Raw genomic sequence first — 17,152 nt, forward strand, 5'->3', positions numbered from 1 at the left:
CTAAAGCAAGTAATTTTACGAAACACTGTCCTCCCTAAACGATATAAACCTTTCCTCAGCACTTTATTTTCTCGTCTAAAGAATGGGTCATTTCGTAATTGAATATTTTTTCATAAAATTTCCTGTTTGCGCGTATTTTATTCATATTTACTTTCAAAGAAAACTTATTCAAACACGTGATCGTGAATTGCACTTCATCCGCTCCCTTTGTAACAAGATTCAGCTGACGGTCTTCGAGCGAAGAAAAACAGCATGTGGATGTGGACCGCCACGTGCACTTCATTGTAATTTGATGCAATTTTTGGTGCATGCATGCAGGAAAGTGAATACGCACACAATTCTCGCTTTCGATGGAAAAGCTGCAGCCAAGCGAAAGGTGACGGACAGATCCTCGAAGACGTCTGCGTGACAACAGACCAGCTCTCTCGAGACCCACGCACAATGAGCGGGCAAAACGTTATCGCGCGCGCCTCTCTTCTATTCATGCCCTCCTTGCTCCTCAACAATTCGCCGCTAGTAAATAACATGACGGACCGTGAAATAATCACATCGAGCTGCCGCAAGATCAATTCCGTTCGTTCGCGTTCCTTGGCCGTGGGACGCAAACGGGAAAAATAAAAGTGAAAGAAACACGCCGGCATGCACCTCAGAATTTGTTACGTTCGGATTGCTTCTGCAAGCAAGCAATTAAGCCGACTGATTTTATTTACGGACGTTTAGTTTTTTTTATTATTCGGGGTTCACTAATTATCTCAAATAGTAATTAATCCTTTCTTTTTTAAAGTGAATAAAGAAAGTGACGCGGACGTGCAGCATTTTGCCCCTCTGCTGGGCTAAAATTCTTCTGCATCAATGGGAAGGTGAAGATTTGAACTTTAACATTATAATTATGTCAGAACCAAAAATAAAAAATGGATAGATTTTGAGAAATCGGCAAAATTTTCAGTCACAACATAAATAATTTACTAAATGTCTTGGTAACGTTTAAATTTTAAATTTAAATTGCGTATAGCTCAACAAACACTATAATTTTTCACTGTCGAATTGGTCGTCGACCTTTTCTTGCAACAAGGATGTTTGTGTTTGTTTCAATTTCAACGCTATACCAAAATGTTTTTGTTGTTTTGTTGTGACTGAAAAAGTGTGAGCGACAGCAACTAAACGCGTTACTCGACCTAGAAAGCAAATAATGTGTTCGCCGAATTTTTGAAAATCTATTTATTTTTCGTTTTTGTTTCTGTCACTAGTTAAAGTACAAATCATCAGCTTCCCATTGGTACAGATGAGTTTTTTGCCCAGCGAGAGAGTGCTTTGAGAGTAGATTGCGCGAGGACATTTTACACATTATGGTCAAAAATGCAGCCCGCTGTCCCCTGCGGGGCAAAAAATTAAACAAAAAAGGAGCAGAACGTCGTGATACTTTTTTCTTTTACAAATATTTAGCCTCCCATGGCTTATTGTTTGCCTCTTACTGTTTATTTATTGAAAAGCATCGGCGATCGGGCGCACGTAAAGACAAAAGAAAACGTGGGAAAATGTTAAAAAAAAAAGGATTTCTGATCCAGAAGAACACAAAAGATGCACATTACAAATTCCCAAGTTTTAAAGTCTGTTAAATCTTTTAAAAAAAGATTTTCGGACATGAAGTTCACAAAGATACCTGCGGAGTGAAGCAAATAACTGACAAGCTTGACAGATTTGCTTTTAAAAAATATCCCTGCCTGTTGAATAGAAGGGCGATGCATGCAGGTACCTTTTTTAAGAAGAGTATACGAGGGAGGAAATCATTTTGCTGAGAATTTTTCTGCTTCTTTTTTACATCACGCGACTCGTGAAGGCCACGGGGTCTTTGAACTGTGTGCTGCCAGGAAGAGGGAGAGGAGGTCGCTGTTCGTTGATGGACCATGTGCATGGCAGAATCTTAAGATCGTCTTGCAAGGGAGCGAAAGCGGCCAGCCACCCGCCGAACCACCCCCCCCCCCCCGCCGAACCACCCCCCCCCCCGCCCACCCATCCCTGGCCGCCCTCGCACAATTCTCGCTTCTTCTAGTTTGCCCTCCCCACATGGTTACATTCTCACACTCGGCATTCACCTTGAAGCCGATTATATAATGCGCCTGTTTTCCTTTTCCTCTTCTTTCCATCTCAATCCGAAAATTTACATCGAAATTGACACTTTGCGTTCGCAGAAGCTGCATCATTTCCCACAGAAGCGCTTGGCTAATATTTGTTTATAACTTTTTTTCGAGTTTCTTGGAATTAACTTTGGTATTTTCAAACTTTGGATTTTTCTCAAGAAGTCCTGAAACTTACTCTTTAAAAAATTCCATGCGGATTATTGCTTAAGTTTTTTTATTATTTGTAATTTAAGAACATAAACAATTTCAATTAATTAATGGAGGAATACTTCAAACGGCCTCTCTATAATTTAAAAAAATGCTACATGAAACCTATTATTTAATAAAAATACAGCTCATTTAGTGCGACGTAAAAGACTTGTGCTCGTGAGAAGAAGTAGTTGAACATTGATTGGGCTGGTTCAGTGTGGGAGGGCGATTACCGCCCAAATTTAACGGGATTTCATCTTTCTTTTAAAAACGGGTATTTTGCTGAACACTTTACATTGTTTACATTACTTTTATTTATTTATTTATTTATTTATTTATTTATTTATTTTAACCTCTGTCCAGCACATCTCGTGGGCTATGAGCTCACCACGGGTCCCAATAACTCCGCCGAGAGGTGTAAGTGCGACCGCCGGAACGCGCGCATTGATGTGTGTGCGTGCGAGCAGGCCGCGCGCTCGAGAGAGGGATGCTATTGCGGCGCGTTTATTAATACCTTTGTGTTTCACCATCGTCATCTCTCCCCTGTAAAACCCTGAAAAGAGGATAATAAAAGTCCTGAGTGGCTGCCGAGGAGCTTGGGCTCCTCGTGGCCATTTTTTAACATCCCCGCATGGAGATCTTTATTTAATTCTTTGAAACTTCAGGTACTAATTTTGTCTCTAAAGCTTGCCGATCCGACGCGACATACACAGTTCATGTGACATTCAGTCTGCTATGAGTCCAGATTTTAAAGCAACGTTATTTATTTTCTTGCTGCTGTCAACAGACGTTTGTTGCCTTTAAAAAAATTCCCTCGAGTTTGTTTATTTAAAACATATATATACCATGCAAACCCTTGAGCGTTTACCCGCAATCATTTCAACTCCGTTGTGGTTTTTGACTTTAGAACTTTGTTTTAGGGTTTGGTTATTATTATCATCGTATTTTTTTAAAACCAACTGCTTTATCTCTTTACGCAATTTCGAAATACATATACTCTTGTTAACATAAGGGCACAAACACACTTTTCTAATTAACTATACGTGAATTTCAAAAGTGGCAGTAGCACTTAAAAAAGAAAAACAACGGGGTTTTTCACCTTTTAAACCCAAATGACCGATAATACATACGGCTGCAGGCAGAAAAGTTGGAGCAAACGTGTTGCTTCTAAACAAAAACAAGTTTGATTAGGTTTTTTGGCTCTTACCGTTAGGCTCCAGGTTTCAAAAAATATCGCATCGTTTACTCAAAAAAAAAAAAAAACATGAAACTAGCATCAAAAACAATATAAATTTGCTTGATGGGGACGTCCAAGTCTTCAAGGAGGACAACAATTACAAATAAATGCAGTGGGCCGGTTAATGGACAAGTTTATCGCGTGGGGTTAAGTTTGTCACATACAAAACAAATTCAAGGTGAGTTTCAAATTTCGGAAATAGTTCACTGCCGAAGAAAAATGTTGAAATGTTCAGAATGTATGATTGGAGGACATACCACTAGAGGAAAATTCTACTTTAAGAACAGTTGGATAAACAGTGATACATATATGATTTTCTGTTTTGCGAGTTTGGCCTAAAAAGTCTTTTTGGAAAAAAGAGGAATGATACTGCAAAAGCCTGGAAAATGCTTGTTGCCAATGCATAAACTCGTCCCTTAGGATTCAGTTAAAGCCTAAATTGACCTAGGAAGCACTGTAATTTTTTGAGAAAATTGGCTGGAAAGTTACCGTGCTTTTCAAATGGCAATGGCTGTCTCCTTACTTGAAATCCGATTTTATTTCAAAACCAAGAGTTTCCCCAATAATTGGCATACACCGTTGAACAGATCTCGTCGAGAGGAATCGGAATATGCCAAGAAAATATGTTCAAGCACTGTAAATTTTGGAGAAAATTGGCAAAATTTGAATTTTTATTGTAGGAAGGTCCATTTTTTATTATTGCAAATTGTTGAACATATTGTTTATCGATCAATTGTTGCCCAGTATCATTCCACTTTAAGTCCTTCTGATTAAATATATCTGTTAAACTGTTGGAATCTGAGGTTTTTGAAAACGGGAGCGAACTAAATTTATAGAAAAAACAAACAATAAATTGAGTTAGTGTTTGATATGTGAGGTCTCTCTGCCCCTTGATTATATATAAACTTCCAAGTGTGTGGTTACACTACTCGGCCTGCAGTGCCCCAACGCGCGCCGGCAGACCCAAGGCGCGGCTCGCGGCCGCCGATCGCTATACCTAAGAACCACCGTTTTATGTTATGAAATTAACTTTTACGCCAAAGCTACTACAAGTTAAAAAGTTCTCGCTTAACGTTTAAGGCAAAATAAAGAAAGGACAATTTTTTTATACATAAAACGGTGGTTTTTGGGTGGTGGCGGCGTGCCGCGCCTTGGGTCTGCTGGCGGACGTTGGGGCAGTTCTGGCCGAGAAGTGTCACGACAAAGTGAGATTTTGCTGTCTACGAATCGAGTTGATAGTGATTTTTATTGGAACGGTATCTGGAGGGCGCTCTTCACGCTGGAGGCGCCTAATGCAAGGCCTCCTTTGGGCTAGGTCAGTTGGTGATGCGAGGTCGTGCAAAGGCATTCTGCCAAGCTAACCGAAATATACAGTAAAAATAACCCCTCTTTCGCTGTCTTGCTGGCTGCTACCATTAGCTTTTGGCCGCCCCTCCACCACCCTTCACACGGGCAGTTTCTAGCGAGAGTCGCGCAAGAGCGGCGCGATCCGAGTCTGCTCTCAGTGGCAGACCAGCAGTCGCCCGTTCGGCACGCTTCTATCGTGCTCTCTGCTGTGCTTATGTGTCCATCAGATCTCTCGCTTCCTCCTCTCAATAAGGGTTGCGTAAACAACTCTTGCCGAACTACCGTTGCTGCATGCAAGCAGGTACAATTTTACCCTTTTTCTATTTTTCTAAAATCCATGTCAAGGTAGTGACAACTTCTCTTAAATCTACACCTGGCTATGATCGCTATCAATACAATAATACGTATTCAAGAAAGGATTTACTGTTCTGGGGAAAAATAATAACTGTTACTGTTCAAAAATTGGATTTTCTTGTCTGGTGATGTTGCACCAACTTTATTCCTGTTTTTGCCTGATTTTTTAAAAAAAATTAAATCAAATAAAACAAAATGATCTTAACAATTTTTAAAATAGTTTCTTCTACTATCAGGGTTCACGTATATTGCAATATATATGCAGCATTGGTTTTAGCGCACAAAAAAAAACAAGAAAACCGGCATTTTTGTAAATTTCTGAGCTCAATTATTTTTAGTTTTTGAGAATCACACTTAAAAATTAAAAACTTAAACATTCAATTTTTGGGTTCTTTGCGCCTTCAAATCTCGATATCCCCTTTACAACTTACAACCCCATCCCTATTGTAAACAATTTGATAGTGAAAATTTGAGCATACTTTGTCCTCTGGGCTTAAAAATATTTTAAAATATCCAAAACTCCTTCTAAATTATCACTGTCCCTTATTTTAAAACTAAAACAGGATATTATTTTTAAATTAAATACTAAATAATACAAAAAAGCCCTTCAGCGGGCTGGGCCCTGGTGCGCCCGTGTTATCCGTTCGAGGTGTTATTGGCACCCGGGTTTTGGCATTCGTGCTAGTGCAGTGCACGCCTTTCCCTGTCCTCGGACAGGGATAAAAAGAGCAAAAAAAATTCAGAGTTATGTCAATGATGTACTTTTTTCGAGGGGGTTGTAGAGTTGGCGTAGAGATTATGTTGAAACGAGTTAAAAAATATTTTCGGACGGTCTCTCTCACCACCAACGCATTATTTTTGTGCTTTTTGCTTGCATTCAATTAACTTTTGCAACGACTAATTTAATTATGACGCTTTTAAATTATTTTTATCGAATAATTATTCTCTCACACGAGTTCAACAGTGGTTAGTTTTTGAAATTGTGATGGTTAGAAGCCCGAGATAGAGTTAGAGTTGCAAAAGTTGCGGAATATGAACAAGTCCTTTTTTATTCTTGAAGTGTATTCAAATAATATTTCTTGAAAACAAAAGTCCATCACTATTAAATTTTATGCAAAGACACACAATTTAGAAGAAGATTTTAAACCCAGAGGAAAAATGCTTAAATTATTATCAAAATAGTAATAATGGGGTTGAAAGGGGTTGGGCTAAGCGTCCCTATAACACTTTAGCTAGTTTAAGTGGAAAATATCATCATTCTGAAATTTAAGGTTTTTCTATCCCAATTTTTGGCTGCGGGACATGATCTTTATTAAAAAAATAAAGCTGGAAAATTTGCTGGTGCATTGAAAATCCTGTCCGGTCCTATTCCGGTTGAAATATTTCTGGTTCCGTGTGAAAAACCAAAAAGGACCGCATTTCGGTTTCCAGTTTCTCTTTTTTTATGCTTTTTATCCCTGTCCGGACCACCAGCAATGCTAAAATTGTCTTATTTTAAGATACGACAAATTTTCCTGCTGCTCATAGTTCATAAGATTTTGTGAAGCACCGATAAAGTTACGTTTTATTTTGTTTATGTGTGGGTTTGCCACAACTTTAAGCCATACTGCGGACATGTTACTTCATCCCACTATTAGAAGTTGTTAGTTATCAAGATGCGCAATCCCTATCCATTATCGGCTCAAAAAACCCGGGATAAACAACAACCAATTTCTCAAATTTTCAGTAAAAAAAAAAGAAAAACACTAAAAATTAATTAAGGGGACAATAGCAATGCAACCTTACCAAAGCAAAGATGCCATTATCTCTAGAAATGAAAATATGATTTTCCTTACGTAAACAATTTCTTAACCTTCACTGTAATTAATTAATTAATCAATCATTGGGACATTATTTACTTCACGTAACCCTCCCGGTGGGATTCAATCGCTAGCGAAGAGAAATCGGCCAGGTCGACGCCATTCTCGAAACGCAGGGTGAAAACCCCTTGTAAGGATAAAATGGGAGAGCTCCGCGTACCGCCTCGCAGGTAGCGGGTCCCACATAGCGCGTACCGCCTCGCAGGTATAAGTCACGCATAGCGTAGCGGGTCCACTTTTTAGAATTACTGTCCGAAAGTCTCACAAAATTTGATTTATTTGCTAAGATTGTTAGGCGGCGTATCCGGGGAAATTCCGGGTCATGTTTGAAAAATTTTATTCTTCTGAAATTTTCGCTGAAAAAATGCACGTTATTTCGAAAAACGGTTTGATATTGAAAAAAAACCAAACACGGGTGGACGTGCCCCACCAAGGGGCATTGACTGGCGCCAGAATCACCGCCCGCCGGCCCACAGGGCCCTGACCGGACCCCGTAAATCACGTTTTATCACCTTTAAAAATTAATAACTGAGCATGGGTCGTAGAGTGAAATATCAATGTTGGTTGTACTTGCCGTAAAACTCTGCGTATGTTAAGCACTGTTCCACCCCCAACGGCCCCAAAATCTGCTTTTTTAGCATTTTTTTCTTAATTCACTTATGGGCTGGAGGGTGATTTTGACTGCCGGGCGCTTCATTTGTTGCCGCCCTGCGTTTGTTGGCCGGGTTTCGAGCCGAAATTCGCGTCTTTGGTGATTATTATATCGGGAACCTTTTCTATCACATTGTCTAGCCGAATTACTAAATTCCATTAATGTCCCTTCCCCAAAGCAATTTCTATAAAATCCTTCCGGTAAATTTGGGAAATTTTTAATTGACACATAATGTTTCCGTGTTGGGCTATAATTATCTTTTTAAGCTTTTTTAATGTTTCCAATCCAATCCTAAATATTAAAATAAATTAAATTTTCAACACATAACCATTCTATGGAAGATTATGAAACGCGTATTAGTTCGACCAATCAACTAACGACAATTATTTCCCTTCCATTGGTTTCGATCGCTAAGCATGAATTGAACAAACTAACCATTTCTCTCTCACTATGTTCACAGATTCCACGGTCGAGTGTTGTGGCTTCATGAGGACTGAACCGGGGGCGTCTGACGAGTCGGCGGGCACGTCGCCCCTTAGAGATAATGCCGACCTGAGCGCGAACCTTGCGGCATTTGCCTACCTGCATTTATACCGTTGGCAAGCGCTCAGCAATTCTGGCCTGCCTCTACCCAGCTTCTTGCCCGTAAGTCCGGAGACGCAGCATGTGCCCAAGAAGCGGAGGCCACGCGCCCGAGTCAGCCCTGTAGTAGTCGAGGCCCCCGCCTCCCCGGCAGTAATGGACCCTGGCCCGTCAGACAGTCCGGACAACTCACCCGCACCTACTCGCAACAAGGTAAGAAAGGTGCCGTAATTTTTTTTTATTTTTGGCAGTTTTTGGGAAGTTTAGAAACTTATCATAAAAAATTTACACTGCACGGAAATGCGAAAAGAAATAATTTAAATTTAGAGGGAAAGCGAATTTAAATTGGGTATTCTTAAAACCCTACGTCCCTTCCTGTTTGTATAAAATTAAAAAAAACGTGTTTCCTGTATTACATCAGAATATGAGAAAAAAATTACGTCTTTTTCCAATATTCGTGATTATTTACCAGACCAGACTGTAAAAGCAGGATTGGGCAAAGATATTTCGTAATTTAACGGGAAAAAAGAGTTACCGTGAACCCTTTGACAGGAATGAAAAAGTCACATGATGTCATCAACATTTTTAAACCAGACAACGAACTCTTGTTCAACTTTCCTTTTTTATCCGGAATAATAGGTTCAGAAATTCAAATTAAGTCCATAAATTGATTTTAGAGATTTTCTTAACGCTGCTTTAAGAAAATTTGTAGAACAAGGAGGACAATCATACACAGTCGGATAATCGGGTTCAATCAACCAGAAATTACATGAAATGAAGTGAGTTTAAGCTATTTAAAAGTATTTTGTCTGGTCTATTCTCTTTGTGTATTTGTAGCATCACGATTACAATCGATGACTTTCTTTTGTCATTTCCAAAAGAAACTATCAACAAAAATAACACAATATATACATATCTGCTATCTCGCTTCTTTCATATAATCCTATTTATTCGGGAACAGACACGCGACTTGAGCGTCTTTGGAGGTTTGTGTAGTATGCAACCTGTGTATCTTCTATGTTCAGCCGGTAACATAATTTGAAAAAGATCATAGCAAATTAAACTTTGAACCTACTCGTGTGGTTTTCGTTGTAAAAATAACTAACCGTTTCTTCACAAACAGTTTATTTCAAAATTTTCCTATTAAAATTGAAATTATTTCAACAATTGTGACAATAATCGATGCCATAGGTCTGGTGTAACGGTTTTAAACAGGGAATTTGTCAGCTTAGAACGATAGTCATGTCTCGTCAGACTGTAATACTATTAAATTAAAATTGCTTCAAATTTTGTAATTTAAATTGATTTAAATTAAATTTCTTACGACGCAGAAAGATTTCAATTAAAAATATTAAGCCAAATTTAGGAAAGAAAAAGTTTCGTTTGCTATATATTATGCGTAGGAAATCAAAGTTAGAGATTTTTGGGGTGAATTTTAACTTTAGACAGGATGGAGGAAAATTGAAAATTTTGGTGTCTAGAAAAATCTACATTTCATATTTATCCAGCAACTTGCTCACAACGGTCAAGGTCAATATTATCGGTTACATAATTACAAACAATCCAAAGACCGACAGTTTGAATATTTTCCATCAGATCTCAAATATCACTGCTGACATAAATTTTAGCGTGTTTTGAATGTGTTTTAGTAGACCTTTCCCGACTCGACTATCTTTGATTTGCCCAGATTCGCAGCAAACTTCGCTTTGTACATGTGGCTTTTTCATTTTTTTTTATTGGTGATCAGTGGAATAATTAGAAATAAATAAATGTGCCTCATTTAGCGGAGTAAAACATACCATAGCAATTTTCACACGAATGTGAAAAGTGGTTAGTTTAGTGACTCGAAATTAGAGCGTATTCAAGAAAGGTTTCTCTGTTCCTATCCTGACCTGTTCCGGGTAAAATTTCCTGTCCTGTTCCTGTTCCAAATTTGGATTTCCGGTCCTGTCCTGTACCTGTTTTTCCTGTTTTTTTTTCTTAAATTTAAATTCTATTGAACAAATTGATCTTATTTAATTTTTATACCTATTTTTTGTTTGCTTTTAATTATTTGAAACTTCCATTTTGACAGAATTTCAAAGTTTTTGAATTGTGTCTGTTGATATATAATTCCTAATTCATCCAATTCCCATTATGAACTAAACGGAAAAAATACTATGCGCACCCGCACAGAACATAATATCCAAGAAAGGATTTCAAAAAATTCTTAAAATGAAAAAATTGCAGAAAATAGCGAAAAATGTTATTTTTTATATACAGTAGATTGTTTTGGTAACATGCTTGTTGGTTCAAACACCACTAACTATAATTAAAGAGTTGTGCTTTTTTAAAAAAAAATTAAAGCAAAATTGTGGATAATTTTTAGGATAATTTTTAGGCTAAATGTTTAGTTACATGAAAGAAAGTAAGCGTTGTAAAGCAATATCAAAATGAATAGTTATGCTGTCTTTAAATGATATATTTTTGATATAAAAGATCAAGAATGGAATTGTTTTGAAGCAAAATTCCTGTCTTGTCCTGTTCCTGAAAAATATTTTCCTGTCCTGCCGGAATTCCCGGAAAAAAGCAGGAATTCTTGTTTCCTGTTTCCATTTCCTGTATTGGAATACGCTCTACTCGAAATGCTCAAATTGCTCAACGGGCTGGGAGGCGCACCGGCGCCGACTCGCTACTTGCTGGTTTGCACCTTTCCAGCATGCGTGATTTGGCTTCACGGGACGAATGTCTAGCGTTTCAATGCAGTCCTCGGTGCGGAGGCAAGTGGCCCTTGAGTGGACTGGGTCCCTGTGCGGCCTGGTGCGCCCATGTTATCCGTTCGCGGTGTTATTGGGACCCGGGTTTCACCATAAGTGCTAGTGCAGTGCGCGCCCTTCCCGGTCCTCGGACAGGGATAAAAAGAGCAAAAAAAAATATACTGTATTTTATTATATTTTTTTTCTGATTTGTTTTCAGACCTTCCAGTGCAAGATGTGCAAGCGGACTTTCGGCTACAAGCACGTGCTGCAGAACCACGAGCGCACGCACACAGGTGAGAAGCCGTTCGAGTGCCCAGAGTGCAAGAAACGCTTCACCAGGGACCACCACCTCAAGACGCACAGGCGGCTGCACACGGGTGAGAAGCCGTACACGTGCAAGCACTGCGATCGCAAGTTCGTGCAGGTGGCCAACCTGCGGCGGCACCTCAGGGTGCACACGGGCGAACGGCCCTACCAGTGCTTGAATTGCCCACAGCGATTCTCCGACTCGAACCAGCTGAAGGCACACAACTTGATCCACACAAACGAAAAGCCGCACGAGTGCAAACGATGCTCCCTCCACTTCCGGCGCCGGCACCACCTGAACCACCACAAGTGCAGTGCACCAGAAGAAAACACGTTGACCAGCATGGGCTCCTCGCCCGTCGAAACCATCGAGGATGACGACATGGAGAGCAGCACCTCGCAGTCGGACAATTTCACACCGATGGAAATTGTGCAAGAACGAAGCGTCGTGCGCGTCAACAGCACTTTGCAGGTCAGTTTTATAATTTATAAAATTTAACCGAATTACTTAAGAGGGCAGGCATTCTAAGAAGGAAGCTCTGATCTAGTTTTAATTATGCTGGATAAGTCGTTCATAAATTAGGGAAAATCACAGGTCGCAGGACAGTTTTGGCGGTGTCAACTTAATCTGACAAGCTACACACCGTCAGTCAGTCTTAAGAGAACCCAAAAATATTCGCCCTGAAAAATCTTTCTCCCTAATTTTTCATCAACCGATGAAAATATTGTTAACCCGCTGAGATGGCTAGGCGGCATATCCGGAAAAAAATATGGTATTTCGAAAAATGGTTGGATTTTCAAAAACTAAACACGAGTGGACGTGCCACATCAAGGGGCATTGACTGGCGCCAGAATCACCGCCCTTCACCCCCAATGGCCCCAAAATCTGCGCGTTTTTAACATTTTCATAAGATTTTTTTCTTAATTCGCCCTTGGGCTAGAGGGTGATTTTGACTGGACACTTTCCGCACCGTGTTGCTTTTGGTAAAAGCTAAAGTGTCCTCGTGGAAAAACCAAAATACTATCAAAAGTGTCCGAAAATAACCAAATACACATTTTTGGATTTGGCATGAAGTGCAGATTCCAAAAATGTTTGTTTTTTTAAAATCCGAGAATTTTTCGAAAAGTAACACCATTTTTAAGAAATTAATAATTTTTTAAATTTCCTTAATGTACCATAACTTTTCGAAAAATGCTCGGATTTAAAAAAAAACATTTTTTGAATCTGCACTTCATGCCAAATCCAAAAATGTGCATTTGGTTATTTTCGGACACTTTCGATAGTATGTTGGCTTTTTGTGCCGGCGCACAGGTACGGCGTCTAGTGGATTATGGCGCGAAAAAACGGTCACGTAAAAATGCGCGAAAAGAACCAAGTTTTGGTCAATATTGTAACAAAATTTGCATTATTTGTTCTAATTGTGTCTTTTGGTTCGTAAAAACAAACTCGTGACACTCGTGCGGCAATCCGAATAAAGCATTTTTCCCCACATTAAGACGCCATCTTGGATCTGCGCAGTGCGAACCAACTTTATCGCACATCTGGCCCCGCTGATTAAAACAAAAGAACAACTTTCTTACCCAGTCAGGGATATATTCCTTTTGCAACGCGCACAGTCTTGACAACAAACAGTACAGGCGCCACCATCAATCACATCTTCGAGCTGGCTTTGGGATGAACTATCTCGCACGCTCGCTTCTATGCTACTAATGATTATTGTGTCGCTGTGGCTAGTTCTGTTGACGCTCGCGCAAGCGCAGAAACCGATTCAGGTACTGATACATTTATATCAATAATAACCTTTAACATTCCCCCTTTACTTTTGTGTACGAGGCTTTCGTTGGTGTTGTGGAAGCAGCTTTAAATCGTGCACTGGAGCAAAGGGAACGCAGTTCCACCTCAACACCTCAAGCTTTTGAGTCGCGAGCCCTAACATTAGGCACAGGAAAATGAAAAACCTTTAGTAGCTCGCTATTGCCGCCAGACACCACGATTCACGCCCCCACCTGGCATTCTTATTTAGTTCTCGTTCTTCCCCTTTTTTTCGGTGGGTTTATATTATTTTGTTTTTCTCTCGAGTGTGCTAGGAAATTATTATTATTATTCTCACAAGGGAACCGCTCTTACATGCTCGCATTTTATTCAGCGGGGGGCCAGATGTGCGATAAAATTGGTTCGCACTGCGCAGATCCAAGATGGCGTCTGAATGTGGGAAACAAAAAGCTCTCTTTGGATTGCCGTACGAGTGTCAAGAGTTTGTTTTTACGATCCAAAAGACACAATTAGTTCAGAGTAATGCAAATTGTGTCACAACATTGACAAAAACTTGCTTCTTTTCGCGCATTTTCACGTGACCATTCTTTACTCCACCAAACGCCATACCTGCGCGTCGCACGAATCTGGACCCCAGTGATTTTTGGGAAAAAAACTTTTAAGATAAATTTTTTGTTCAATCTTGATGCGGCTTTATGGTACTCAGAAATGTTGCTAGATTGAAATTTTAATTTTATATCTTCAGGAAAGTCAAGTTTGAGGCAAAAATTGGCATTTTAAAGCGGAAATTTCGGAAATTTTAACTATATAAAATATGTTATACTTGCCATTTATTGCTAGCAGGTTGATTTAATAATTTATTACCGAAATTTAGGCTTAATGCGCTTAAAATTATGACTTGATGAGGTAAATTTAAGGAGTAATGTATCAAAAATCAGTCATGCCTGCCCCAAAAATCGAAAAACATTTTGCGCCTGCATTTACTAACGTTCAAATTTCCCTCTTGTGTTTTTGAAGGTGCCGTACGAGTCTACTGAACAGTTGGTGCCACCAGTGCAGACAGAACCAGAAGATTTGTCGATGACCAAGATGCTCAGCAACAACAACAACAACAACGACGAGGAAGGACAGCGTTTTGTCAATGATTTCGGTTGCACATCAAAAAACAACGGGTTGCTGCCGAGTTGGTCGCGACTCTCCTAATGGTAGCCGAATCAAACTAGTAGGTTAGAGAGAGAGATAGAACAAAACCTCACATTATAAATTGCTCACTAAACCCAAAAGGTCGACTTTGGAACGTTAACCTATATCAAATTAGGAATTTCGTTGCAAGGAAGAGTGGGGCGGACTGAAAACATTTTCACGCTGGCTGCCGAATCACGTTGCGCAGTAGACACGCTAATAATGCAGGGTTTTCCAAATCCGTAAAATTACAATTTGTCCGCGGTTTCCCAGATTTGACCAAAGGGGAAAAACATAAAATATTCATTTTTCAACATAATTTACTCGCAAAATTAATTTTTTTGTTCATCCAAGACACAATTTTATGAGTCTTGCAGCAACTACCTGTCCCCATAATTTAATAAAGATAATTTAATACAATATCCCAAAAACCAGTTTCTTACAATTTAAATAATTCGAAGAAATGCGTGGTTCGGCCAATCTTGTTGTTGTTATTTGTATGCTGGGTTTATCATTCTAACCAGCTCATATTATTAAGGCATTCTCAGGAGTATCAGAGCAGTTCGGGGATTATTAATACTGGCTGCCCTTTGTCAGTGAGATGGCAAAAGGTGGTTAGTTTAGAGAGACTCAAAATGTGGGCTAGGAGACGCACCGTCTCCGACTCGCCACTTGCTGGTTTGCGCACCTTTCCAGCAGGTTTCGGGACGAATGTCTGGCGTTTTAATTTAAAGACCTCGGTGCGGGAGGCGAAAAGATGGCCAGATTGGGCCCAAGCTCCTCTGCGGCCACCCGGTTCCATGTTATGTGTGCGCGCAGACCTGGGACCTGGTGAGCTCAAGGCCACGGCGAGTGCTGAGCAGAGGTTGTTACAAAATTAGAAAATTGAGACAAATCTACTGCGAACGACACCAGTATATAAGGAGGTGAAAATATTATTTTGTAATGAAAAGTGTTTGCGCAAGTGCCAAGTAATTTGTGCCCAGTAAACAAATTAGATCATATTGTGTACATATAGTTGGTAAGTTGGTCGGTATTTGTCACACAAACAGTTCCTTGGTCAATCGATCAATATGATTCTCATTGTTCCTCTTTTTTGCGAAAGCAACAAACAAATAACTTTATTACCTCAGTGGCGCGAGGCCGGCACGCCTTGGGCTACCTCGAACATTGTGATGAGGAGGCGTGCACAATCCTTTGCCGCCCTTTTCCCAATACGTTATTCCTTTTTTTTATTATTTCAAATTGTGCCAAAAACGTCCTATATGCCGTCTATTATGTGGTGCAACTTATTTAATCTCGCGGCGTGCAATTCGTGTGCACGCCGCGAGATTCATCATTTTTGGTTGTGAAGACGGGAATTGAACGGAGTTAAATCAGGCTAATAGTTTCTTTCATGAAGCAAGATGTAAAAATTATTTGATTAAAGTCTGGACGTTTTGTGAAAAGCCAATATTAGTTGAGCTAAAAAAACGTCCAGACTTATTTCAACCTTTTAACAAACGCAGAGTGCTGCGCTTTGGTCTCCGTTCAACTCCCTCTTTTTATTTCTGATTTGCAGCGCTTATGTTACGCCTCTGGCGACTCGAGAAACAAAAATAAACTATCCTCTCGGCCCTTTTATTAATCTTTTGTTTGATTTTGGTTTATTTTCACATTTTGATGATTTTTTTGATTTTGCGACGATTCCGCCCTGCCACACGCATGATTCTACACACACACTTATACACAAACACGAACGATGAAGGAGGAACACGCGGCCAAGACTGAATAGCTAGCAAGCATCGCAGGATCGGGAAATTTTAGCGCGTCGCGTCCCTCTCTTCCTTTGTGCGCGCCGCCGCCCGCCGCCGAATGAGAAAGAAGCACACTCGAGCACACGACTGCTCCTGATTGATTTCAATTTCAATTGCAAATTCCGCGAACGGAAAGTTGGGAGTGCCGCTCGAAATTAATTAGTAGATCGCTGGAGCCTTTCTTCAAACACAATTTATTCGCATATTTTTAGATTCAAATTCCTAAAAAATTTAATTCACATTTAAAAAAGAGATCTGCCACTTTTTATTAATTCTTGGAAAAAGAAACTAGACTTTTTATGACTGACATTAAAAATAACAGCAGATGATACAATTTATTTATTTAAAATTTTAGACACAACGCTTAAATACCGGAAAAATTATCATTTTTTTTCAAACACTGTCAAATTGTGGCGAAAAACACTATTTTTCGGATTAATTCCCCTTGTAAATTCCCTCGTTTTGGAAATTACTAACTGTCTTCCACTGCCGCCAGTTAATTACAAAAATAAAAGATAAAACATGGAAATTTCACTCTCAAGAAAGTGGAAACGGAGGTAAATTTAAAATTTACCTTTCCACAATTATAATAAAAAAGCAAAAAGTCAATCAATTACTGTCCAGCCGTTAAGTTCTCCGCGCTGATTAATTAAAATTCATATAATGCGCGGGAACGCGATTCGATTTCTAATTAAATTGCCCGAGTAATAAATTGCACCGGCGCGGTGCCAGCTTCCCTCTCGATGCCCTTCTGTATTTTTTCGGCGTCGCAATCCTTTGGGGATCCGCCACTGCCTCTCTTTACTTTCTTCTCCTCCTCCGCACCCTCGGCACAAAAAAATGAGTCGCTCTTTCTCTTTGTGCAAGTCTAATGCCTTGGGGTGGCTATTGCCGGGGAGATATTTCTCTCTCTCTCTCTCTTCCACCCGTGCCGCCGCCGCCGCCGCACCCCACGCGCGCACACGATTTTTTCATACCCCCTTCATTTTTTTAAGCAG

The 17,152-nt window shown here is 39.8% G+C and overlaps 1 protein-coding gene across 2 annotated transcripts in view; it reads left to right on the forward strand.

The window, feature by feature from the left end:
• Positions 1–15,981, forward strand: part of LOC135943314 (protein krueppel-like) — a 94,564-nt gene extending 78,583 nt beyond the window's left edge. The window contains exons 1-4 of one of the 2 annotated variants that reach the window (XM_065489791.1): positions 5,058–5,212; positions 8,237–8,571; positions 11,314–11,874; positions 14,194–15,981. In XM_065489791.1, the coding sequence (XP_065345863.1) occupies positions 5,203–5,212; positions 8,237–8,571; positions 11,314–11,874; positions 14,194–14,379 (1,092 nt within the window). In that variant the 5' untranslated portion in view covers positions 5,058–5,202 and the 3' untranslated portion in view covers positions 14,380–15,981. Of the gene's footprint in view, positions 1–5,057; positions 5,213–8,236; positions 8,572–11,313; positions 11,875–14,193 lie in introns of those variants that run through there. The other variant, XM_065489789.1, reaches the window with a different exon arrangement.
• Positions 15,982–17,152: the final 1,171 nt, after the last annotated feature.

Source organism: Cloeon dipterum, chromosome 4 (assembly GCF_949628265.1).
Source record: "Cloeon dipterum chromosome 4, ieCloDipt1.1, whole genome shotgun sequence".
NCBI classification, from domain to species: domain Eukaryota; kingdom Metazoa; phylum Arthropoda; class Insecta; order Ephemeroptera; family Baetidae; genus Cloeon; species Cloeon dipterum.